The sequence below is a fragment of the Tasmannia lanceolata genome, unplaced genomic scaffold, assembly GCF_043159265.1.
Source record: "Tasmannia lanceolata isolate RefF3 unplaced genomic scaffold, GAP_Taslan_0.1 ptg000005l, whole genome shotgun sequence".
NCBI lineage: Eukaryota > Viridiplantae > Streptophyta > Magnoliopsida > Canellales > Winteraceae > Tasmannia > Tasmannia lanceolata.
The window spans coordinates 21,694,791-21,718,448 of NW_027518682.1; the positions used below are offsets into that span (position 1 = coordinate 21,694,791).

At 37.1% G+C, this 23,658-nt stretch overlaps 2 protein-coding genes across 3 annotated transcripts; one reads left to right on the forward strand and one right to left on the reverse strand.

Moving 5' to 3' along the window:
* The first annotated feature begins 1,547 nt into the window (after nt 1-1,547).
* On the forward strand, nt 1,548-9,304 carry LOC143877960 (peroxisomal (S)-2-hydroxyacid oxidase GLO4-like). The gene is made up of 12 exons (XM_077380312.1): nt 1,548-1,756; nt 4,146-4,294; nt 4,382-4,506; nt 4,604-4,650; nt 4,726-4,803; nt 4,904-5,028; nt 5,134-5,191; nt 6,807-6,869; nt 7,599-7,668; nt 7,831-7,931; nt 8,477-8,581; nt 8,881-9,304. The coding sequence occupies exons 2-12, from the start codon at nt 4,152-4,154 to the stop codon at nt 9,058-9,060; spliced, it is 1,095 nt and encodes a 364-aa protein (XP_077236427.1). The 5' UTR covers nt 1,548-1,756; nt 4,146-4,151; the 3' UTR covers nt 9,061-9,304.
* A 2,035-nt stretch (nt 9,305-11,339) lies between these two features.
* LOC143877961 (uncharacterized) lies at nt 11,340-23,304 on the reverse strand. 2 transcript variants are annotated; one of them, XM_077380313.1, is made up of 8 exons: nt 23,050-23,304; nt 20,235-20,540; nt 17,412-17,505; nt 14,429-14,547; nt 14,202-14,348; nt 11,976-12,068; nt 11,789-11,878; nt 11,340-11,681 (listed from the first exon to the last, which is right to left on the reverse strand). In XM_077380313.1, exons 2-7 carry the CDS (start codon nt 20,538-20,540, stop codon nt 11,822-11,824), a joined length of 816 nt encoding a protein of 271 aa, XP_077236428.1. In that variant the 5' UTR covers nt 23,050-23,304; the 3' UTR covers nt 11,340-11,681; nt 11,789-11,821. The 2 variants fall into 2 exon arrangements, with proteins under 2 accessions (XP_077236428.1, XP_077236429.1); XM_077380314.1 differs by lacking the exon at nt 23,050-23,304 and adding an exon at nt 22,919-22,935.
* Nucleotides 23,305-23,658: the final 354 nt, after the last annotated feature.

The following is a 23,658-nucleotide window of genomic DNA, read 5'->3' on the forward strand; positions in this document are numbered from 1 at the left end:
TCATGAAAGCTTTCTCGGGCCTTATTGGCTGCACATATTCAAATGGAGATGAGGTACGTGCTCTACGTATCGGTGTCCAAGCATCTCTATCAGATTTGGTTGGGAGATTATGAGTGGAACTTGGAAGGTGACTAAGCTAACTTCATACCATGGATAGTACATCGCATCCCAAGGACTTGGAGGCTAGCCCATTTTGGATGTAATATTTAAGATTTATGTAGTGGCGTGGATGTTTTATTATCTCATGTATTAGAGAGACCAACAATGTCGCAGATTCATCTGTGAAAGTTGGTGTCGAGAGGGCTATTCTCACTTTACAGCAATCTTTGCCCATTCTGTAATTCTGCTTAAATTGTTTTATAATGATTTTTTGTTTTCCTTTCAAAATAGAAGATATATAGATATAATCCTGCTTACATTCTACCCATGGGATTGGGGGGCACATTGTTGTTGATCCGGGTCATCCAATTGATGTCTCTTTGATGAACCATTTCTCATAATCCTAGATTGGATGTTCCTCAAGTTCCAATAAGATAGCCTGCTTGTGAATGGCCAAGGTAACACAAAATGATCCACGGAAAAGAGCCACAGAGATCAACTAAAAGTGCAGTGATTGGAGGGTTAAACTCTAATTATTACAATTATGTGGGCTATGGTGCATCCAAGGAAGTGGCCCATCAATCAGAATGTCCACCAGATTAATGGGCAGGCTCATCAATCGGAATGTCCAGATTAATGGGCATGCACATCAATTGGATGATCTGGATGGGATATGCACCAAGCTTTTCTTGGACAGCCTTGTTAGTTTAAGATTATGCAAACCGATTGTGAGTTAATTGGTTTTGGACTCACAATCCAGTATCATAATCATAAGGCCATGTTCGTTTTAAGATCAAAACAACTGATTGTAAGTGCCAAACTTATTATTGGACTCAAATTTAAACGTAATTTTAAGTCCCACACTGCCATGTGGATCTTAGAATCAATTGTGGCAATCCTAACTATCTCTTCTAAGGTCCCACATGGCCCCAACCAAATAGCAAAAATGGGTATATGTTATTTGAGAAAAGTGTTTCTGCGCAAGTGCGCAATGATCCCTGCGCACAAGTGGCTTAAAAAGCTACCCATTGGTTGCTTTTTCTGGACCCCGCAAAGGTGGACCCGCCATACGAACCAATATGCTATTTTATTTATTTATTTATTTATTTATTTGAGAAATGGAGCGCAAGATAAGTGCACATGCACAAGAAGACAAGCAAGAGCCTTAATTGGGTTAAATCTAACAGTCCCGGTTAAATCCTACACTGAATAAAATGACAAAAAATATGAAATTTTTTATTATTATCCATGAATTAATCCCTCGTAATTGAGAGCGACAAATGCCAGCTGGAAGCCCAACTGATACGGTGTCGGCTGAGACCCTCAACCATTTATCCAAAGCCCACTAATGGCATGAGTATGATGGCATTTGTGTGAAAATTTGACCCTTACATAAGGCTATTTTTGTCATTTCGATTTTCTTTTGTTCTTTCCACAGCTTTTCAAAGGACGGGAAAAATGAGCAACGGTCCAATTTCTATGATAGAACAGTAAGGAAGTTCATAGTTAACAATAATTTACTTTAAGTCAAAAAACAGACGCATCTGTAAGATCAATATCTCTGACCAAGGTTTTACAGTCTCCAATCCCATCTCCCTTACGTTTATTTTCCTTTTCAAAGCTCTCTCTCTCTCTCTCTCTCTCTCTCTCTCTTCTGGTGAGTTTCTGATCCTTATTCTTGTCAAGAAAAGATTCCCAATCTTGTGCTTTTATGGTTCTGTAATGTTTCAATTTTCAGTTTGATGACTTCAGGTTGCTAGATCTATATCCATGCTTACCACTGAAAGTCTAAATTTTCTCCAATTTTTTTGGTCGGTTTGGTTTGTCTTTAAGCCTTACAGCATATGCAATTTCTCATTTCCTTGTTTGGCAATTGTCTATGTTACGGATAACACCTACTTTAGAGTGTCTAGGATATTTTGCAAAACCGATTTCATTTAATAACCTTAAATCATTGCATGGGTGGCACTTCTTTCGGGAGAAAAATAGGGGCTGTAAAACTTGTTTTGGGAAATCGCCTAGACTCTCTCTCTCTCTAATTCATGTTAAAGTATAGTTGGAGCTCTAATAATTAATATTGAGGGTTTGCTAGGCAATTTTGCATAAAGCCATTTCATGGGTCCCCTTTTTAGGAGAGAACATCCACCTCATATGAATTAAATGAATAAGACAAAAACCGTTACCAGGTGGCTGTTCTCTACTGAAAAAGTGAGCCGTGAAATGACTTTCTGCAAAATTGCATAGCAAGTCCCTTAAAATTGCTGGTGACAACATATTTTTATAATATGGAAGAGAGTATTGAATATTGAGATAGTGTTGTCCATGACGCCACCCCTTAGCCCTAGTCACGTGTCACTTCTTTCATCCAACTCATTGTCCTTGACCTACCTATTTTTTTGGTGCACCGAGTTTTATCCCTCTCTGTCTACCAAGAAGAAAACCTGGCCACCTCCTATTACCATTGTTAGGAGGGTAAACCTACCTGCATCTGCCATTGGTGCATGCCTTAAATAGTAGCTATATTAAGTTGTGTTGGGTTGATTCAACTCAGTTGAGTGCGAAAAATATGTGCGACCCAGAAGCAGCCCGTCTACCTCTCGACCGGCCCGCTATTTAAATGAGTTTGGTCGGGTTCAAATAAGCTTGTTTTGACCGCTTTGTATAAGGGGTTTTAGGGTTTATTTTCGCATTCTAGTTTTAGAAGAGGGTTGAGAGCTCATAAAGGGTGAGAAGGGTGTACAAGCGTTTTAGGGTGGGCTTCGTGAGAGATACCAATTTTCTCTTGTAATCTCCAATACCTATAGTGGATATTCTTGTTGCCTGCCATGGATGAAGGCTTTACACCGAACCACATAAATCTTTGTGTCTTCGTGTGTTCGCTTGTGTTTGTCTGCTTCGTTTTGCTTTGCCATTGAAATTACAGGTTGCTATTAAGGGGGTTTTTCACAATAACTTGAGGTGCATCTCTGAAATAGTAGCTATATTAAGTTGAGGTGTATGCCTAAAAGAGTAAATCTAGATTCCATGAGGATGGATCCATTAAACTAACCTTTGAGGATATGCCCATTGAGGCCTAATCTTTTTAGGCGGTGGTCCATAGTGACCCATTCACATCTCATGATGATTGGAACACAAATTGGCAAACTCTGCTTATATTTTGTGGCATTTTATTATTATAATCGAACATATGTTGATTTACAATCCACATATGTTTATGGGGCATATTAAAGTATATGAGACAAAGAAAACCATATCAATCTTGTTAGATTGACTAGGCGCTAGATGAGGCAACTAGACTAGATGATGTAACTAGGCTAGATTAGGATCTTTCCATCTATCTCCTTGTCTCTGTCTTTATTCTTATCTCTTTCTATCTCAACACTTTGAGTGCTTTGTATATAAGGTCGCATTACGGTCCATTGTAAGACATCAAGAATTATTCAATCAATATCATTTCATTACCTTCTTCAAGATCTCTCAATTTATACTTGATACAAGCATGATGTTTGATATTCTCATTTTATATCATCACCTGGTGCAATGCTGATAATACAAAACTTCTCCAAGGCAAGTTGGTTTGTATCTTGTTCGATATCATGATGTCGGCGTCTCCTGGATACAAGACAAGATATTTATATCAGCTGATATAAACCACAGAGCACATAAATTAGACAAGAAATGTTAATTTTTTTTGGTCATCAGCTGATAAAATTTCAACTTTTGAGATGAAACCATTGTAATTTATCAACCTATGTTTTCTTTGAAAAGATTCTGATATGTAAGCCACCAAGATACTGCGATACTGCTGCTTTCTCGGATTTACCAGCCAGGATTTTCCTTTAAAATAAAATCAGAATAATTAAATAAAATCTGGTATGACAAATTTATTACTGTCTTCCAGTGGCCAATATAGCATATATAATAGCAACTTAAAATATTCGCTGCTGCAAACACATAATCTAATCCTATTCTTAGTTGTAGTAGAACTTTGGACAAATATGCATAACAACATATATATGCCAAGAGTTTAATGCTTCATTTTCCAGGTAGAGATGGCTGTAGATCCAGTTAATGTGAGCGAGTTTCAAGAATTGGCCAGGCAAAATCTTCCAAAGATGTACTATGATTTCTTCAGTGGAGGAGCAGAGGACCAGTATACCTTGAAGGATAATATCAAAGCATTTCAAAGAATCACGTACCATTTTACTCATTGATTTGATTATTTAGTTAATATCTGGAATTGGATCTACCATTTTACCCATTAGTTCATATGGATTCTCAGGTTTCAGCCAAAGATTCTTGTAGATGTGAACAATATAAATGTGTCGACAACTATACTAGGGTATAAAATTTCGGCACCCATCATGATTGCCCCAACATCACTGCATAAGTTTGCACACCCTGAAGGTTTGTACTATGTAGTAATTGAAGAGTTCCGACTTTTGAATTAGATGAATTTCACGTGTAACACTGAGTCCTAATTACAGTTTTATGTTTCTGTTAGGAGAAGTAGCAACAGCCAGAGCTGCGGCATCATGTAACACAATCATGGTACATCATGAAAGGAATTATTATGTACTTATTGCTTAATTTATGTCTAAACTGTTCGAGCCATTTTGTTTTCAGGTGCTATCCTTTAGTTCCACCTGCACCATTGAGGAGGTTGCCTCGAGTTGTGATGCTATTCGCTTCTTTCAGTTATATGTATGCGCTTCTTTCAGAAGTTTGTGCAATTAGTGTTTTTTGTTTTTCCCGTATAAATTCATAGCACGTTCAGTGGCTATCTGCGCCCCTATATGCATAGGTCTACAAAAGACGAGATGTTTCTGCTAAGTTAGTAGAAAGAGCTGAGAGGAATGGATTTAAGGCTATTGTTCTTACAGCTGACACCCCTAGAATTGGTCGAAGGGAAGCAGACATAAAGAACAAGTAAGAATCCTTTACATTTTTGTTCTTAACATCATATTGTTTTAGTCTTATAATTTTCCTATTGATTTATCAGTCAAAATTCACATTGCATGTTTCCTTGTGCAGAATGGTTGCACCTAAATTGAAGAACCTCGAAGGTCTCTTATCAGTGGATGTTGACTCTGTGAGTAGAAATTCATACTCTTCAGTATGTTTACGCTTTTAACTGTAAAAACTATGCAAGCTGAATCCCTCATGTTATTTGCTTCAATAAATGATTTCTTGTTTAATTTCTGTTGGTGCCAAAGAATGCTCCTTCTCGATTCTGATGTTAGTAGGGCTCTGGAGATGACAATGCTGAATAGTCAAGTTGTGTTTTTATTTCTGGCAAAGAATGCTCCTTCTCGATTCTGATGTTAGTAGAGCTCTGGAGATAACAATGCCGAATAGTCAAGTTGTGTTTTTATTTCTGCTACAAATACTTTATTGAACCAGAAAGGAATTTTTTATTAAAACTGAAAAAACAAACAAGTTTACCAAGGGCAGAGCTTAGCCCCACATTCTTGTCTCTTCTTCAAAGAGAATATGATTTATCCATATAAAGCAAACAATCTCGGTTTAGGGTGGCTAGCGATTTAGTTTATAGAGTAAGTAAACTGAGTGTTTCTTGTCAATCTTTGTACGTAGGGAAATCCCCATGCATGACGTTATTCATTTGTCTCTTAGTGCTTTATAGTTATCTTCTAAAAAAATTGTTTGAACACTAAGTTCTTTATTTCTTGTTTCCTTTTTTCTGTTTCAGTTACTGATTCATAGATGTTTGCACATCTTGCATCTTTTTTTGTCTTGGAATTTTAATCCAATTAATTATGCTATTTTATCTCCTGAATATAAGATTAGTAATCTTTACAATATGGTATGGAGAGCAAACAGGGAACAACTACTGCCCTACAGATTTCTATTACTTTGTGCCCTTTCTCTACCCATCATTTTTTTTAAAAGACCAACAACCCAAGTTGGTTTGATTTGAAACCCCTATAATAATGGAAAATTGATTATCTTTTTGACTTATTTGTGTTAATATATAATGTACTTTCCAATTCAAGTCATCACCTTGTCATAAGGCTCATAATGGCCTCTATTGATTGACTCAATATGATCATGCTATGACTCTGTGGTGATATCCAAACCATTAACATTTCACGTACATGAATAAGTAATTTTCAAGGATGTTCTTCTAAAAAGCCTCTGTAGTTTGTTAAACAAAATCCATATTTTCCATACGCATTTCCTGAGAGATCTTGTTTTGGTCTCTGATATCCAGTAAAAATTATTAGAATACTATCCAAGTTCTTATCAACTGATTTTCTTGCTGGTTTTTTTACCCATGCTGGTTGAGTTTTCGAGTCCGCAGATCGATCAAATCAATATCCGAAAAGGAATGGTGGTGTAGGATGTTCCCGATCAAAGGAGTTATTCGCCTGGTGCTCAGCCTGGGAGTGATAGAGATTGAATAAAGGACAGGAGTCTGCTTCGCGCCTTTATCGTCGATGGACTGATTTTCTTGCTGGTTTTTTTCCCCATGCTGGTTGAGTCTTTTGATCATCGACTATTCATCTCACATCTGTACTAAATTTTCTTTTCTTCATTGTTAAGAACTTGTCTTTGTTGACAGTCAAGGCTGAAGACTAGTAGTAATCACAATATGTGTTTTTTATACTGAACAAATATTAAATTTGAAAAGAAACTATGACTTTAAATTGTTGTTACTTGTCATTTCATTTCATTATTCTTTGCAGGAAGGGGGATCTAAACTAGAAGCTTTTGTGTCACAGACCATGGATCCTTCTCTGAGTTGGAAGGTTAATGAATAATGTTTGTTTATCCTAAATACAAATTAGGTTGAAGAGAACCATTTTTTATTTACCAATTACACACATCAAGGCCCTGTTCGTTTTGGATTTTGAGAATTGAATTTCAGTCCAATAATCAGTTTTGGACTCAAAATCAATTATCAAAATCCAAAACGAACAGGTTCTAAGAGCCTCTTTGGATGCCACCAAAATTGGTCCTTATTTGCAAATAAGATTGTTCTAATGTAACATTATTTGCAAATGGGACATTAAGGTCTCTTTGGAGAAATCACTTCTAAAACAGTTACGTTATAACCATTATTTGCAAATAGTCATTTTTAACAAAAAAGATGAATATAAGATTATATGCAAATAATTTTGAGGTATCCAGAGAGGCCCTAACTTATCTTCTAGGTTGTTCTTTCTGTTTCTTTTTTGTATAAAGTGAACTAAAACTAAAACCCAAGGAATTCTTGGATAGATTAACCTCTTCGGTCACACTTCGTTTCTTTCTTTCTCTATTACATCATAGCTTAGGTGGGGATTTTTATTTTAAACCAATGTGTTATGTTCATGTTTTATGATCCCCGACTTGTACCTTTGTCCTGAAATTTAGTATTTAAACAAGATGAGTTACCAGACTCAGTGTTTGGTTTCTCCACTGGAAAAATCTTTTTTTCTTCCTTTTTTTTTGTGTGTGGTTTTTTCTGGTTTATAACTGTATTGTAATGGTTGCAGGACATAGGATGGTTGAAATCTATAACGAACTTGCCGATTCTGATCAAGGGTGTGCTCACTGCAGAAGATGGTAAGTTGATGGTATCTGCTATTCCAAAATTCGTTGTTTTTCTTTTCACAGTAAAAATGTATAACAGTAGAAAAGGAAATCTCACTGTCTCTTTACAAATGAATTACATCTTTCTTTCATAGTCTAGTTGGCATGTCTGATAGTTGCACTCATCATTGACAGCTAAAAAGGCAGTGGAAGTAGGTTTTGATGGGATAATTGTATCCAACCACGGCGCTCGTCAGCTTGACTATACACCAGCTACAATTTCTGTTCTTGAAGAGGTGATGCTTTGCTCCAACTAGTTAAAAAGTTATTAGCTTTTCTTTACCAGGAAAAAAACAGGAAATAAATGATCATCAGATTTTAAAGTTATTTTTCTTAATTTCTAGTTCCCTTTACTTGTACTCTTGATCAAACACAAAAGTGAAGAAAAAGTATTGGCTATGCACTGACAGAAGTGAGACTCTCGGATCACAAAAATTAGCTATATAATCTTTCTGTCTCCTCTTTGCATGGGCCTCTTTGGGTACCTCTAAAAATTATTTGTATATAACCTTACGTGCAAATGGCTTTGAAGTTAAATATGATTATTTGCAAACAATGGTTACGATAGTTTTAGAACTGTAACATCAAAGAGGTCTCAGTGTCCCATTTTCCAGTAAGATTAACAAAAAATAATTTCATTTGCAACTAAGGACTGATTTTGGTGGCATCTAAAGAGGCACCGAGTTTTATATTTCCATACGTGTTATTTGAATTTCTATAACTATGTCAAATTCACAGGTAGTTCATTCTTCCATCTCTATAATCATGTTCCAATTTACAGGTGGTTCAAGCTGTGGGAGGAAAAGTACCTGTCCTCTTAGACGGAGGAGTCCGGCGGGGCACTGATGTTTTCAAAGCCTTAGCTCTTGGTGCCCAAGCTGTTTTGGTAGGCTATTTATTACTAAAATAACTGAATTAATTTTAGAATGAACTTGACTCCCTGAGAATAACGGGCTGAAATGGGAGAATCAGAATTGCCCGAAGCAACTCCGCCAAGCTTCGGAAAAACGGGCGAAAATCTGATTCTCCCACGCTATTTTGATGGGATTTGGATAATTGGGTTTGCATAACACTTTTTTTTTTTTTTGAAAGAATTATGGCAGAGAATGGTTGGCGAGCACAATCTAAGTTTTAAATTATATGATCCTCGTCATTGTGTTTTCCTACTTTTAATTTCTTATGTAGGTTGGAAGGCCTGTGATCTATGGCTTGGCAGCAAAGGGAGAATCCGGAGTGAGGAGGACTATAGAAATGCTGAAGGATGAACTTGAGCTTACCATGGCTCTTAATGGCTGCTGTTGCATTAAGGATATTACCAGGAGCCATGTCCGGACAGAGCGAGATAGATTGAAATCTTTGCTATGAAACTGTTGATGGAGACTGATAAGAATTCTACAGATTCAGTGGTGTTTACTCCATTGATTCCTCATCCAAAACACAAACTTATTATCAAAGAAATCAGACAATGGCAACAAGATATTGGATGATATGTAACGGTTCCTGTGGATCACATAATTGGAGAATCTAGTGCTATCAGTATCCCTTGTAATTACTAAAGCTATTTGTGTTGAGTTTCTGCTAAAATATGAATTGGATTGGTAAGGTGCCAGGCGAGCATAGTGTTTCAAAATGCGGCCAAAGCAAATCCCAGTTGACTCAGCACGGTATGATTAGTACTCAATTGACGTGGGTGAATACTCAGATGACGCGGCTGATTATTGAGTTGATGTGGTCATGCTCGGGATAGTCAAAGGAGTTTTGATTGAATTTTTATGGAAAAATGCTGGATAAAATGCAGCCAAGGTAAAAGGGAGTCTACTCGGGGTGAGTTGAGGATGGTGCGGCGCAGTTATGAAACTATGAAATGCTCAACCGAAGGAGCATAAAAACAACAGAAAACTTATACCCACACCTCTAATCAACAATGGGTTTTCCTTCTTTCTAAAGCTGATTGTTACCACTAGGCATGGCTACAAAGTTTGGATTCCAGAGGATTTCGGCATGGCAAATGTTTGAAAAAATTCCAGAAATGGTTGGGAAGGTTTAGGAGAAAATGCATGTGTGAAACAACCAATTACTCCAAAAGCTTAAGCCGTTGGAGATGGCGTTATTTAATCTTTTATACTTTAACACTCCCTCTCACGTGTGGCCCCTCTTTTTTGGGTTGGCCGTTACATGTGAATTTTTAATACCAAGGAGTTTTGAACCTCTTGCTCAGATACCATGTGAAACTACCTGTTATTCCAAAAGCTTATGCTGTTGGAGATGGCATTATTTAATCTTTTATACTATAACAGCATGCTTCTTTTTATTTACTATATAAACTTAAAATGTGAAATAACAAAAATAATGTAAAGGACCAGATTAGGAGATGGCATTATTTAATCTTTTATACGATCAATGGCCCTGAACTCGTGCAGCCCAAAAAGTAAAGTGGGCCCAAATAAATGGATGATCTAAAACATTGATTTCTTGGTCTCGCCGTGGCCCGTGATCATAGGAAGATCCTAACCCTTATAAGGTCCACAAATGGTCCCCGTTTTTGGGAGATGATGACTTATCCACGGTGGGACCAAAAAATGATTGGTTTAGATAATCCATTTTTGTGGGTCCGGTGCACAATTTGGGATGCACAAGCGCTGCACGCACACTCACCTTATAAGTTATAACCATGGTACTGATTTGGGCTTCATGCGGGAGATTCACCTGACCCAAACCACCTTTCCCTTAAACTTTAATGTGGACAAATAGGGGGGATGATATTAGCACTACATTGTTTAGACGATAAACACATCTCTCTTATCTGTTATAGACGGTTACAATTCCAAACAAATCTCTAACAGCCAATCAGAGAAGTGTTTAATGAAGTATGGAGTGTCAGTATCAAAACTACCTACAGGAAGCAGAGATGGGAATGAGTACACATCCCAAGAAAAGTATTCGAAACGCATCGGGCCTGTTTGGTTGTACATTGGAAGACTTTACTAGTAAAGTGTTGGGTGTCATGCTATGGTTGTAAAAAAGAGTACAAACCCCAGAAGAATACTTTCCCACTATTCTACTTATTACTTCCTTGTCCACTAACTGCCACCCTTTAACTCTACTACTAGAAACCTTTTAAAGTTTAAAGACACAAGTAGGTAAAAATAATGTTGTAAATATATGCATAATAATCTTTTACCACTCGTTCTTCATGTACACAGTAAAATGGGATTAGTTGGCATGAACAAAACAGATGTTTTATTAATAAAGCATGCTTTAAAAACGAAAGTGAATTGAAAACTAAGGAACTTGATAATCAGGGCGTACATTTACCATTAGTTACAGAACTCATCTTTTTTGTAACTTTTTGGTTTTCCTTGATACATTGGTTTAGGCAGATAGAAATCGATTACAAGATAATCCAATATGCCTTGATTAAACTTGAAGGCGAGGAAATACTTTTCCAGGTTTAACATCAACTAATTTCAGGCTTGCAAGCAAAACAACCATCTTTGTAAGTTCACAACTGATCTTCAATATTATATTTTTTATGTTTTAGAATATTTACATGCAAATAATCTAACCATTTTGACGTCTTATTCTTTCATTGGAAATGTCAAGCTAATAACCTCATACACAAATAAAGATGCAACTCAATCAAGAATTGAAATGTGTGCCACTACTCCATAGGGAAGCTTACAACTTTTGTCTGGGACTTTGCATCAAGTAACCACAAAAATAATAATTATGATTCAAAAAAAAGTTAACCACAATAATCATCTTGCTACAAGAATTAACTGCAATGATGCCATACTCTCTCATTGGATGATAAAACATAATACAGACTGGTGCCTTCAATACAAAGGGTCTTTGATGCATGCTAGTGAAGTATCACATGCATGAGTTGGACAATGAGTAGAAACAATATGGGTGTTTGAGAGTTGGGAGATGCAAATCTATACCAGAGAGCGCTTTCCGTGGCTGTGAACGATGAATGGTTTGATCTGGAAGGCACAATATGCAATTTTGGGAATGATAACTTTGGAGACAGTATGGAGACATAGTGATATCCTAATAAAAGAAAGAATTGAGAGAAAGTGAGTAATCAAACCTCAATATGTATTGCAACGTGAGTTCACTTGCTTCAAACTATAGAGTCTGATGTTTGACAATGGTGGTCCTCAATTAAATTCTCAACCCTCTGCAGCATCATTGGTAACAGAGCATGTCTTATAAGCTGGGGAAAAAACATATATAGAAAAGAAAAGAAAAAGAAAAAGAAAATGGTGTTCTTTTACCTTAACAGAACTTTCAACCTCCTTTAATTTCTGCAATACTAGTTCTCCTGCAGAATGGAAAGAATCATGCCTGAGATATCTCGAGGGGGACATCTGCATTTAGAAAAGAAAAGAGGCTTAGCATCCACGATTGTGCCATATATTTACTTCAAGCAGAAGCAAAATTTGGCGTTCTAAAAAAAACTGAAAACATGTCAATCAGTTTGTATTAATTGGCAAGCCAAGTCAAACTTGGAAATCAATCCATCCTGATTTTGGGTTAAGTTTTCGAACACTACTATGGCCGGGGGGGGATGGATTTAAAAGCTTACTTATCAACTTGGCATGCATGTTAGTCATGCTGACTACTCAAAAGGCGGAGGTGTCTGCCCTTCACCACGGTTTGCACACTTTTGTTCGTCAGTTGAATGGTAAGTTGGAGGTAGAGGGAGATTTGTCAAATACGATTTTGTGGACCCATGCTGACAATCCAAGTCTGAAGGCTGGAATATAGAATAATTTGGCTAAATATGGGGTGATGTGAACTAGAGTGGAAAGTGAGTTGGCAAAAGGAAATATAGTTTGTTTTCTGGTGCAGTTGGGGAAACCATGGTTTTAAATTTCAGCCGAAACGTTTCGTTTAGGCCGCGACCGAAAAGAAATTTAAATGAAGTCGGTTCTTTACAAGATTTTGGCTTTTTAGCCTTTTTTACAAAATTTCAAATAGATCCACCGAAATTTTTAAAAAGTCCACGGAAATGTTATAATTCCCATCGAAATTTATGAAATATTCACCGAAATAGCCAAAATTTCCATTGAAATCGCCGAAATTTTACACATTTCGGTCGAAATAAAAAAAAACGAAATCAGTCATTTTTTTACATGATTTCGGCCTGAAACCGAAACCGACACCAAAACCGAAATTTAAAACCTTGGGGGAAACCTCCTTTGTGCTTGTGTTAGTAATCCTTGGAAAGTGTTGTTGAACCTTGTAGTGTAAAGAATGGAAATGAAATTGCCAATATGAGATTATTATTGCTTGGGGAACAGACAACGACAATCAAATCGGCATTATGTAAGATGTTTGTTCACTTTCATGTTGCTAGTTTGGTGTCCTGCTAGTGTGGTGGATAGGCTTGAGAGGCACCATGGAATTTTCCTTCGGAATGATAATGAGGAATGGATGGTCTACTGTCTATCCTCAATCGTGAAGCTAAGCACTATCAAAGCTGCTCTCCATTCCTTGAACCACTACTTGCAGACACTCTCCATTTCCTGCAAGAACATTCCAGAGCTGCTCTGAAACCAAACGGATCCTCCCCACCCCCTCCCCCACTTGTCTCTATTGATTGCCAGATAAAAGATAGTCTGCCACGTCCTCACTTCTCCAAATAGAGTAAGAGGAGCAGAGGCACAGGGAATCGGGTTTCAGTGTATATGAAGAAAATGTTAATGGTAACTCATTACGTTTTACAAGCTTACCAAATTGTATCAATTGACAAAATATCAAAAAGGAGACATCCATGGCTTCTTCGCAATACATGTTCCTTTTATTTATATTATCAAAAGACTATATATCAGTTTTCTATTGGTTGAAAACATGATGAGATTCACCTCCCAACGCCTAAATGAATACATTAAACAATGGGGTTAGATCTTGGTATCTCTCTTAATTTAGGTTTCGTGGTCATTTCTTCATAGCTGATATTTTTCTTCTTATCCTGCCCGTGCATCAGTAGAGTTTTACTTCTACTTCTAGCTGTAATTACAATCGATACAAATTCCATCTTTGGAAGCACGGATTCACAACACATGACTATATAAATAGGCACTCATATGGTGAAAACAGAAAAATAACATGAGAAATTTTTGGAAGATAGGATATAAACATTTGGAAAAACAATAGAATTTGGGTAATCAGACTAAATTCTGGTAGTATATCAACATCTAATAATAGGACAGAACAATATATCTTAGGTGATCAGAATTGTTGATTATCACAATAAAAACGCATATATTGAACTTGAGATGATGCTTTAAATTAAAAAAAAAAAATACTTCGTATCAATTCCAATATCGATTCTTTAAAGAAGCAACTATGGGTATTCTAAATTTTTAGTAACGAAATGCTGATTCTACTGGTAGTCAGTGTCCAATCAGCAATAATAAACAACGCAATATTTTCTTGCTTAGGACACATCATAAGGTAAGAAAAACAATAGGAATAGTGGAGTAAAGCATTCATACTGGCTGAGGAGTCAAGCTTGTTCCAATGTTTTGACGGACCCAAGCTCCAGAAGGATAACCAGACCCGATATTGGGCTGATCCTCACTAGTGTATAGTTGTCGAGCGAAGCTCTCATTCCTCAAATTTGAAAGACGTGTTAGAACAGCCTGTATAATAGCATTATGATTACAGTTGCCCTCAAAAAAATAATATCGTAACAAAATGCAAATGTTTCAATTTGAGGCACCTTCCTAAAATCCCTAGGGTGAGCAAGTCCTTGGATTTGAACATCATCACTTGGTGGCCTTCGGATACCCGCATTTTCAATTCTGACAGAATAGATGCCAAAATGGGACTGAAAATATCCTGACAATAACAATAATGGTTTATTAACAGGTGGCCAAGGTGGTGAGACATGATCCACAATAATGTGTTCCACAAGGACAGTATAATAACACATGCTAGCTGAATATTAAAAATACATGTGAGGAACTGCTCAAAAATGTTTTCATAGACATGCTGAGAACATATAAATGCAAGATCCCCACAGCTTGCATTAGGGGCATGAAGTCTCCTTTCATCAGTCCTTTTGGTTGGCCAATTCAGTTGTGTATTCTTTGGCTTGCAGAGGTATTTGGTATTTGGTATTTGGTTGTCATAAATCATTTTCCATTCGAGGAGTACAATTGAGTTGGATTATTTTGTTGATTTTCTTGGGTTTTGTCAGCCGTGACTATTTTGGTCAGGGCTTTGCTTGTTCTACTTTACTCTTTTAATAAAGTTTTTGCGTTATTTAAATTTTAAAAAGAAACACGTAAGGCTTGGGATATTCTTTTATTTTTTGGAGGTGAAAGCCTCTTGACCAAGCCAAAAGGGGGAGAGAAAAGCCTGACTATAAGGAGTGCAATTTAAAAGGAGTGTAATTTGCAATCAAATGATTACTTTTGAAACTTCACTGAGATTCTAGAAAAAAAAAGAGGCAGAATGCATTTTTGTGGCTTTTAATGGTATAGGAAAAACAGTTGGATCACTCACTTCGTTTATTGTCATGAAGGGCCGTACAACGATTTGTCAAATATAAACTTAGGAGCTCGCATCAACAAAAATGAAGAGAAATCCAGCACTGCCAAATTATTCCAAGGTCAACTCAATGTGGTTCTTCCCTTGTTTTCATTGATACAGTGGCCTAAATTGTTCATTTATGTCTAGGATTGATCTTTAAAGATATGAAAATCATATAGAATAATATTTCAGAAGAGTAGATAAAAATATGCAACTATTTTTGCATATTGATGCATTTGTTTACAAATTGTTTACAAATATAAGGGAATTGTCAGTGTGTTTTCTGATTTATTTCAAAAAGTGATGGCGAGCACGTAAATATATCTTAAGAAGATTTACCAGAATAATTTATAAAACCAGTTGTTCTACAAGAGTTTGATATATCATTCCAAAAAAAAAAAACATGTGTTTGATATCTTCAAGTCGAATGATGCAAATAAATCTATGAATCCACCAAGAGTAGAAAACTTGCTAGAGAAGTAAAGAATAGGAATCCACCAAGAGTATAAAACTTGCTAGAGAATTAAACAATCACATAAAAAATTGATAGATCTTCAGAAACAAAAAATTGCCGCAGAGATAAAACAATAGACATGATCCAAGATCAGTGTAAGGCAAAACCAAAGCCTACAGGGATATCTCGTAATTATTCATTAACCTTTTTATAAGTACATCAAAACTACAAATGTACATGCCCCAAAGCCTTCAATCCTAACCATTGGTATATGATCAGTTTCAGCCCTTAAGTCGACATAAATAAAGCCTATTTTGCATTTAGACTATCCTAGTATAAAAATAGAAAGTATATCACATGATGCTGCCCAAGAAACATAGAACACCAACTTCAAACTATTGAAATTCTGAAACTAGACTCTCTAATTACTAAATTCAATCAAGGACTCTATCCCCTATTACAAGTAACATATCCCAGCCCAAACATAGCACACTCTGAACTTTAAAACTTTCCAAATTACAAAGATTTCAAGTTTGACCAAACAATACTAATCACATTTTCTTTCCACAAGGGCCACCAAAACGTATTTGAAATTTAGCTAAAATTAAAAAAAGAATCACTAATAATCGTCACAAGTCATAATGACTCAGTCTGTAAATTTTCGTGACGACAGTGATCTGTAAGACCCACTAATGTTAGCATATGATGTTTCAATGCCTTCCGGTCTACTTTTTGGATCTCGATCATCCCTATTCTTCACTTGAATTATTGTTGATAAATTATGGGCTTGTTCATGAACTCTTCTTGCACCATTGGACATTGCATCTAAATAGTTATATATAAGCCAAAGCTTAACATTTAAAAATTTCTCTAATTGGGACAATCTAAAAACAAATTCACCAACTGTCAGAGTGGGTGAGCTATTCAAGTCACAAAAAAAGTAACAATTTCTGCAAGAAAACAAAACCAAGGGCATAGACCATCGCTTGAAGATTGGGTCCTTTAAAAGGCAGCAGCAGCAGAACTGATTCTGAAAAGAAAAACAAATCATGGAAATATCATACGAACTGACCAATGGCATCCGACAAAAATTTAACCCTTTGAGCAGCAAAAAACATTTCATTGTCCAGCTCAAAATTGCAAGGAATTTCCTGTGGCAAACTGATTTTTAGTGTTGATGATCTGCTTTCAAAACTGTTAGTTACAGGTTTTGGAAAAAAGATGCCCCGACCTTTCAAGCAGAACAAATCCTGGACAAAGCTACAATAGCTAATGCAAAGCAATATTGCACCATGGCCTGCTGCCTCCACTGTACAGATGACATATGTAACACGAAAATAGAGCCCGTTTATCTGGTAGCTCACCATGTGGATGAGTTATGTCAGAAAAGCAATGATAATAATTGTCCACTCAGAGTATTTTTCCCCATCGAATGTGGTGTGGCTTGTTGTTTCTCTCTCAAACTTTTCCGTCAAAGAACTATTTGGGGACCATTGAGTGGATAGCCAATATCTGATCATCATATTTTTGGGCTATGCTCATGTGGTGGCCCACCAAATCAATGGACTGTAACACAATCATGTGTACAATAGAGATGACGGGAGAGAAAGCAATGTTATACTATGACTTGCACTACCCATGGCATCAGAGATCAAAAGGCATTAAGTGGCATAAACTACAAAGCTTGCAGCGCATTTCACAATTCCTATTTTACCTTGTTCAACTATAATATCTGACACTGCAGGAAGAAGAACATGCTTCTCTTTCTTCAGCACCCCGAAAGAAGGGAAAAGTACAGATCTCGTAACCTGCACTATAACAAAATCAGTCCCAGCAAGATAAACACTACCGAGAACTTACTAAGAGACCAAATGCTAATAAGGTGCTTTGAACCCAACAACTTGATATGGCACCACACAAATGATACTTTCAGGTTCTTTTAATCAATACACATTGAGTCCAAGTGTAAATAGAAATCTTGGCAACTCCAAGCACAAAATTAGTGACGGGCCAAACAAAATTTGTACCCAAATAAAAACACATCATCTTAATTAGAATATGAATCCTGTTGTCTCCAAATGCAAACAGAAATAGTACGAATCTTGATGTTTCCAAATGCAAACGGAAATAGTATAGTCCATTCTAAAAAGGTATCTAATAAGCAACCAAAACTTCTTACCTGAATAAAAAGAAAAAATTGCCAAACTTTCAGAAATTAATATTCAGTTGTATAAAAAAACAAAATGAGGGTAAGAGCATATTATTTAAGCATGAAATGTAAATAAAATTGACTTTATATAAAACGATTGGTTTTCTGATCAGCCGAACCTGGTTGGGCAAGCTGATGCAGTTTGGAACAACATTGATGGCCATTTATTGTGATGAGATGCCAAAGGTCAAGTCCTCGTCAGAGGGTTGTGATGCGGTGATGTTCAGAACAATGAAGAAAAGGGAAAAACAAAAAGGGAATTTGTTGCTGGAATTTGTGATCTATAGCGGGGGTTCATGTCGAGCAACCCGAGGCTGGAAAATGTTATCCACGGGCCATCAGTGATATCACTTGCATGTGAGTATCATAGAAGCACACGCATAGAGCTAGAAATTTGCTGCTTGAGGATAGAACTCATCCCACACAACAACACAACTCAACACACATGAATGGTCTGGGCTGGTCCTGTTGTTGCATGTTTGAAACAAATTTTACATGAATGAAATGGAAATCACACACATAAAACACATTGTGATTGCCCTTTAAAAATGGAGATCTTGGGATTAGAAGAATCCATGAATTTAATCATGCCTTATTAGGTAAGTGGTTATGGAGATTTGGGGTGGAGCAAGATCAATTTTGACTAAAAGTGATGAGTAGCAAGTATGGCCATAAGCTTGGTAATTGGGAGTCGGATGAACATTATAATTTGAGGGGGTGACTGTGTGGCGAGATATTTTGAAAATATATTATGAGCTCAGCAAGGGCATTCGGTTTAAAGTATACTCGGGTGATCGTATTGGATTTTGGCATGATGGAGAGTCGGCTTGCCATCTCTTTATCCACTGCAAATTTGCTAGAGAAGTCTGGGGGTATATTCTACGGAGATTTGGTATTTGCTGGATTTTTCCTTTCTCTATTTCTGATGTCATTTTGTGTTGGGATGTGGTGCCTTGGAAAAAAAATGTAAGATGTTGTGGAAAATTTGCCTCCTTGCTACATGGTGGGTCCTTTCGAAGGAGCGTAATGCAAGGGTTTTTGAGGGGTCGATCGCCTTGCCGGCTATACATTTTGTGTTGGAGGGTGGTGTGCTTCAATGGAGAAAGTCGATCACAGGTGGTTCAAGAGTGGGAAGCTCCACCTATTGGATGGACGAAACTTAATTTTGATGGTTCGAGCTTGGGCAATCCTGGGCCGGCGGGTATTGGTGGTCTTTATCGTGATTTTCGAGGGGATACCATTTGGGCTTATTCGGGGCCGCTGGGATTGTGTGATTCAAATGAGGCGGAAGTCAGGGCGGTCCACCAGGGTATTAAAAGAATCGCGAGAGACCTAATCGACACTACTATTGTGGAGGGGGATTCACTAAATGTGGTTAGGTGGCTCCGTGGGTCTGCGGCGCCACCTTGGAGATTTTGGTCGTTTTTTGACGAAATCTCTGATCTTGTTGAGAGCTCGTCTATTGTCTTCAACCATGTTCGAAAATCTGCAAATTGTGAGGCGGATTCTTTGGCTACAACTGGGGTTGAAAGTTTGGAGTAAGAGAGTTTTGATTTTTTGCCTCCTTGAGGTTAATGTATTTTTCTTCTCTTTATTTCCTTGTAATCCTTTGGGGGGACTTCCTCGGTCTTCCCTTTCTTTTTAATATATTTGACTTACCATTTCAAATATCCCTCAGATTTAGTCTTGTATATTTGTTCTCTTCTCATCTATGATAATAATGAACAAAGAGATTATAGAAAGAAGACGCAAAGGATTCCTCCTTTTGATGTTGATGTATCCTAAGGCCTTTCAAATTAATGTTTAATTTAATTAAAATACTAAAAATGATAAACTGATTAAGCAAGTTAACTGGTTTCTCTCAGTCTCTCGGCACACGGTTGGCTCGTCGTCTCTCACATTCCTAATCTCATGCATGTCATACTAGATTTTTTCTATCATTAATGATCGCATAAAGGTTAACTCAGGGGCTATTTGGATAAACGACAAAAAATTCTTGAAACTTATTTTCCATGGAAATGAGTTTTCCATCACTTGGGAAAATCATTTTCCAAGGAAATATTTTCCAGAATCTAAATATTTCTTTGTTTCGTGGAGAATTTCATTCCTGTTGGACCTTGGAATTTCTTTTTCCATGGAATTTTTTTCCTATATCCAAAGTCCAAGCAGCCCTTAAGAGTACATGAAGAACGGCTATCTAAAGTGAAATATGTATGGGGCTGGCATTAAAGTCTATAAGATTCTAACAAGCAACCACTAATCAAGGAGTAACTATACTAGATCATTGTAACAGAACTAGTAAGAAATTTAAGGGAGTTGATGGCTTACCTTATAAACTATAGCATCAGGTGTGACATAAAGTTTTCTGGACCGAAAATCTTTCCGCAAGATGGATCTCCGAATGGGTAAGTAAAGCAACATAAAAAACCCGATCCCCAAAGCCAAAATCAGAAGTAAAGAATATACAATCCATTGAGCTGTTTGGTACTTTACATAGTTAGCTTCCATCTCTTGGAAGGATGCTGTATATAAAATTGTTCCATCTTCGGTTTCACTATCTTTATGAGAAATGTCATCTACCAACAAGCGTCTTTCCAAGAAATCATTTTCAACATCCCCCTCTGTTGGCCCCATCTGAACCATCAAAATGATGAAAAACCAAATAAAAGATAGGCATATTAAATTTCTCCTCAATCTGTTTTCGGAAAATGCATGCTGATCGTCACAACAATGAGATCGTGCAAGACTCACTATCAGATTCTTTCGGCCAAAAACAAATTTACAAAGAACACCAATCAACATGGAATGCAACCACAAATATTTAAATGTTAATGCCATTATTAATTATAAAGTGGAAGTAAACATCTTTATCTCTATCATTACTTCAGCATTTGCATAGGGTGCTCCATCAGAATCTTAAAGCACGTGAATATATTTGTCTTATTGAGCAATTGGGTTTATTAGAAGAGGTTTATGTATCACTTTTTCAAGAGGATCAAAGACATATATGTCTTATTGAGCAGTTGGGTTTATTAAAGGAGGTTTATGCATCACTTTTTCAGGAGGATAAAAAACTGGGATTAAACTTGCTAAGGGCTTTCACGATGAGGTTCTTTTTCAAGGATCTTATGACGGAAGGAGATACTCATGCCCTTCAGAGTTTTGTTTAGAAGGTTCAGATTGCCCTTGAAGTGCAAGCATTTTGTTGGATGGCAGTATTGGAGAAGGCCACAATCATGACGTATTGAAAACAAATAAATTCTTATTGGAGAATTATGAAACTTACATAAAGAAGACGAAAAAGAATTTAGCAATCACCTTTGCTTGCAGTGCTTAATTGCAAGGACCAATTGGAACATGATGCTTGGATTGCTTGATTCGTTGTATGTGTTTCTACCTTCTTTTAATCTTCTTTTCGATGAACGGAAGTCTTTTCACCGAGAGAGAGAGAGAGAGAGAGAGAGAGGCCATATTCTTTGGACTATAATGTGTTTCGCAGCGGCTTTGATCCATTTGAAGGAGAAATCAAATGGTATTCAAGGACAAAGGATCTTCAATGGGATATCATTTCCAACATTACAACCTTGGTCGTCTCTCGGGTGATTTTGGGTGGAGGCATTTGGGGAGTTCCATAAAAAAAATGAAAGGAGATAATCTATGGAAGGAAGCCTATGGATGAGAAGACTCCAAAATGGATCCCTCTGTCCCTCCCACCACTAAATTAAATTTTGATGCCTACTGGTTGGGTAACCCAGGCCCTGCTGATATACATGAACCATTTGCAGATGGAAAAGATGAAATCGTGAAACCTTTCTCGGGCCCTATTGGCTGCACAGATTCTAATGGAGATGAGGTGCGTGCTCTACGTATTGGTGTCCAAGTATCTCTATCAGATTTGGTTGGGAGATTATGGGTGGAAGGTGACTAAGATAACTTCATATCATGGATAGATCATCGCAGCCCAAGGACTTGGAGGCTAGCCCATTTTGGATATAATATTTAATGTATGTAGTGGCTTGGATGTTTTATTATCTCATGTATTAGAGAGACCAACAATGTCGCAGATTCATCTGTGAAAGTTGGTGTCGAGAGGGCTATTCTCACTTTACAGCAATCTTTGCCCATTTTGTAATTCTGCTTACATTGTTTTATAATGATTTTTTGTTTACCTTTCAAAATAGAAAATATATAGATATAATATATCGTTGTATCTTACATACATGCATAGATTATGTGGTTCACATGCATATATTGTTGTATCTCAAGTACTATGCAGTTCAATTTAGTCATGTCATGTAAATCTAAGGATTCTGAATAACATCAAATGCATACATGATTCAAATATGTGCACAGATTATGTAAGCATGTACATGCAATACGCAATTGACACTTCATGTCCATCACAATAGCTAATAAAATGAAAACCATTTACATGTACAAACAAATATGTATAGGAATACATGTTTGTGCATGAATATATGTCTAAGATTCCTTTTCAGAGTTCAGACTTCAGACATTCATGTGAGTATCAAACAAAATGAATAATCAGACACAAACAAAATGACTTGAAGAGAAAGAGCCCGCATAAAGGCCAAACAAAATTAACTGCAAAATGCTAACTACATTTTCATGTCCTTTGATATTTTTATTTGCCATCCTGTGATTTCCCACAAATTAAGGGCCCGTTTGGATACCTCCAATTTTGTATTTGGATTTGGAATTGAGTTTTGAATACAAAATGAATAGATCCGGCAGCTCATGTAGAGGGAGACAGAGAGGGAAGGGGGTACTTCCTAGTGGAGGGGAGAGGTTGAGGAGCAAAGAGGGTTGAAGGAAACTGCCACATCTGTGGATTTTCAATTTCTTATTTCCACAGCAAATTTAGAAATCTGATTTTTTTCACTGTCAGCTGCTGAATTAGATCGGATCCAAATTACAATGCAAAAAGGGCTGCAAAAGTGAGAAATCCAAATCAAAATCTTCTCGGCATCCAAACGGGCCCAAATACGTACCTATATTCTGATCCTTCAAATTACTAGTTTTGACCTCACAATTTTACAACATTTGGGTGTAAGAAACAGAAATTGGCTTCAGATTTTGGTAATCGCACGAGAATTTAACAGAAGATGGGATAGAAAAAAACCTATATTCTGATCCTTCTCCCTGGATGTAAGATTCGAAAAATCGAATTGCCTTAAGGTTTCAATGCATGTCCGCTCGACGGTTGAAGAACTCGAGAATCAATTCAAGATCTTGAAATTTGATCTCGAAACAGAAAAACGGAGATGAATTGACACAGGGCGATGAGGTTTGAATATCAAAGAGAGGAAAACCGGGGGAAGAAAGCGAAAGGGGAAAGTAGAACGGGTTGTTGCTAACGTGCACCAGTTTTGTGCTGCGTTTAATAGTAGGTAGCAAAAGCTTTTAAGTACAAGTGGGACCGACTTCAGGTCACTTTGGTTGCCAGTAAAATTTAAAACCTAAGAAGTTTGATTGCTTATGAGTAGACCTGGCAAAAGTGACCCGTGCCCGCAGGTTGACCCGGCCCACCCGCAAATTTGCGGGCACGGGTCTAAGTTTTCGTGACCCGTGAAAAATCAACCCGCGGGTGACCCAACCCGCAAAAACTCGGGTCGGGTCGGGTCAACCCGTGGGCACCCGGTATGTTTAAATTTTTGTGAGAATGTTATCGTCACTCAAGCTGTTTGTTTTTTTATGAGGGAACTCCTCACTTTATAAAAAGTACGGTATG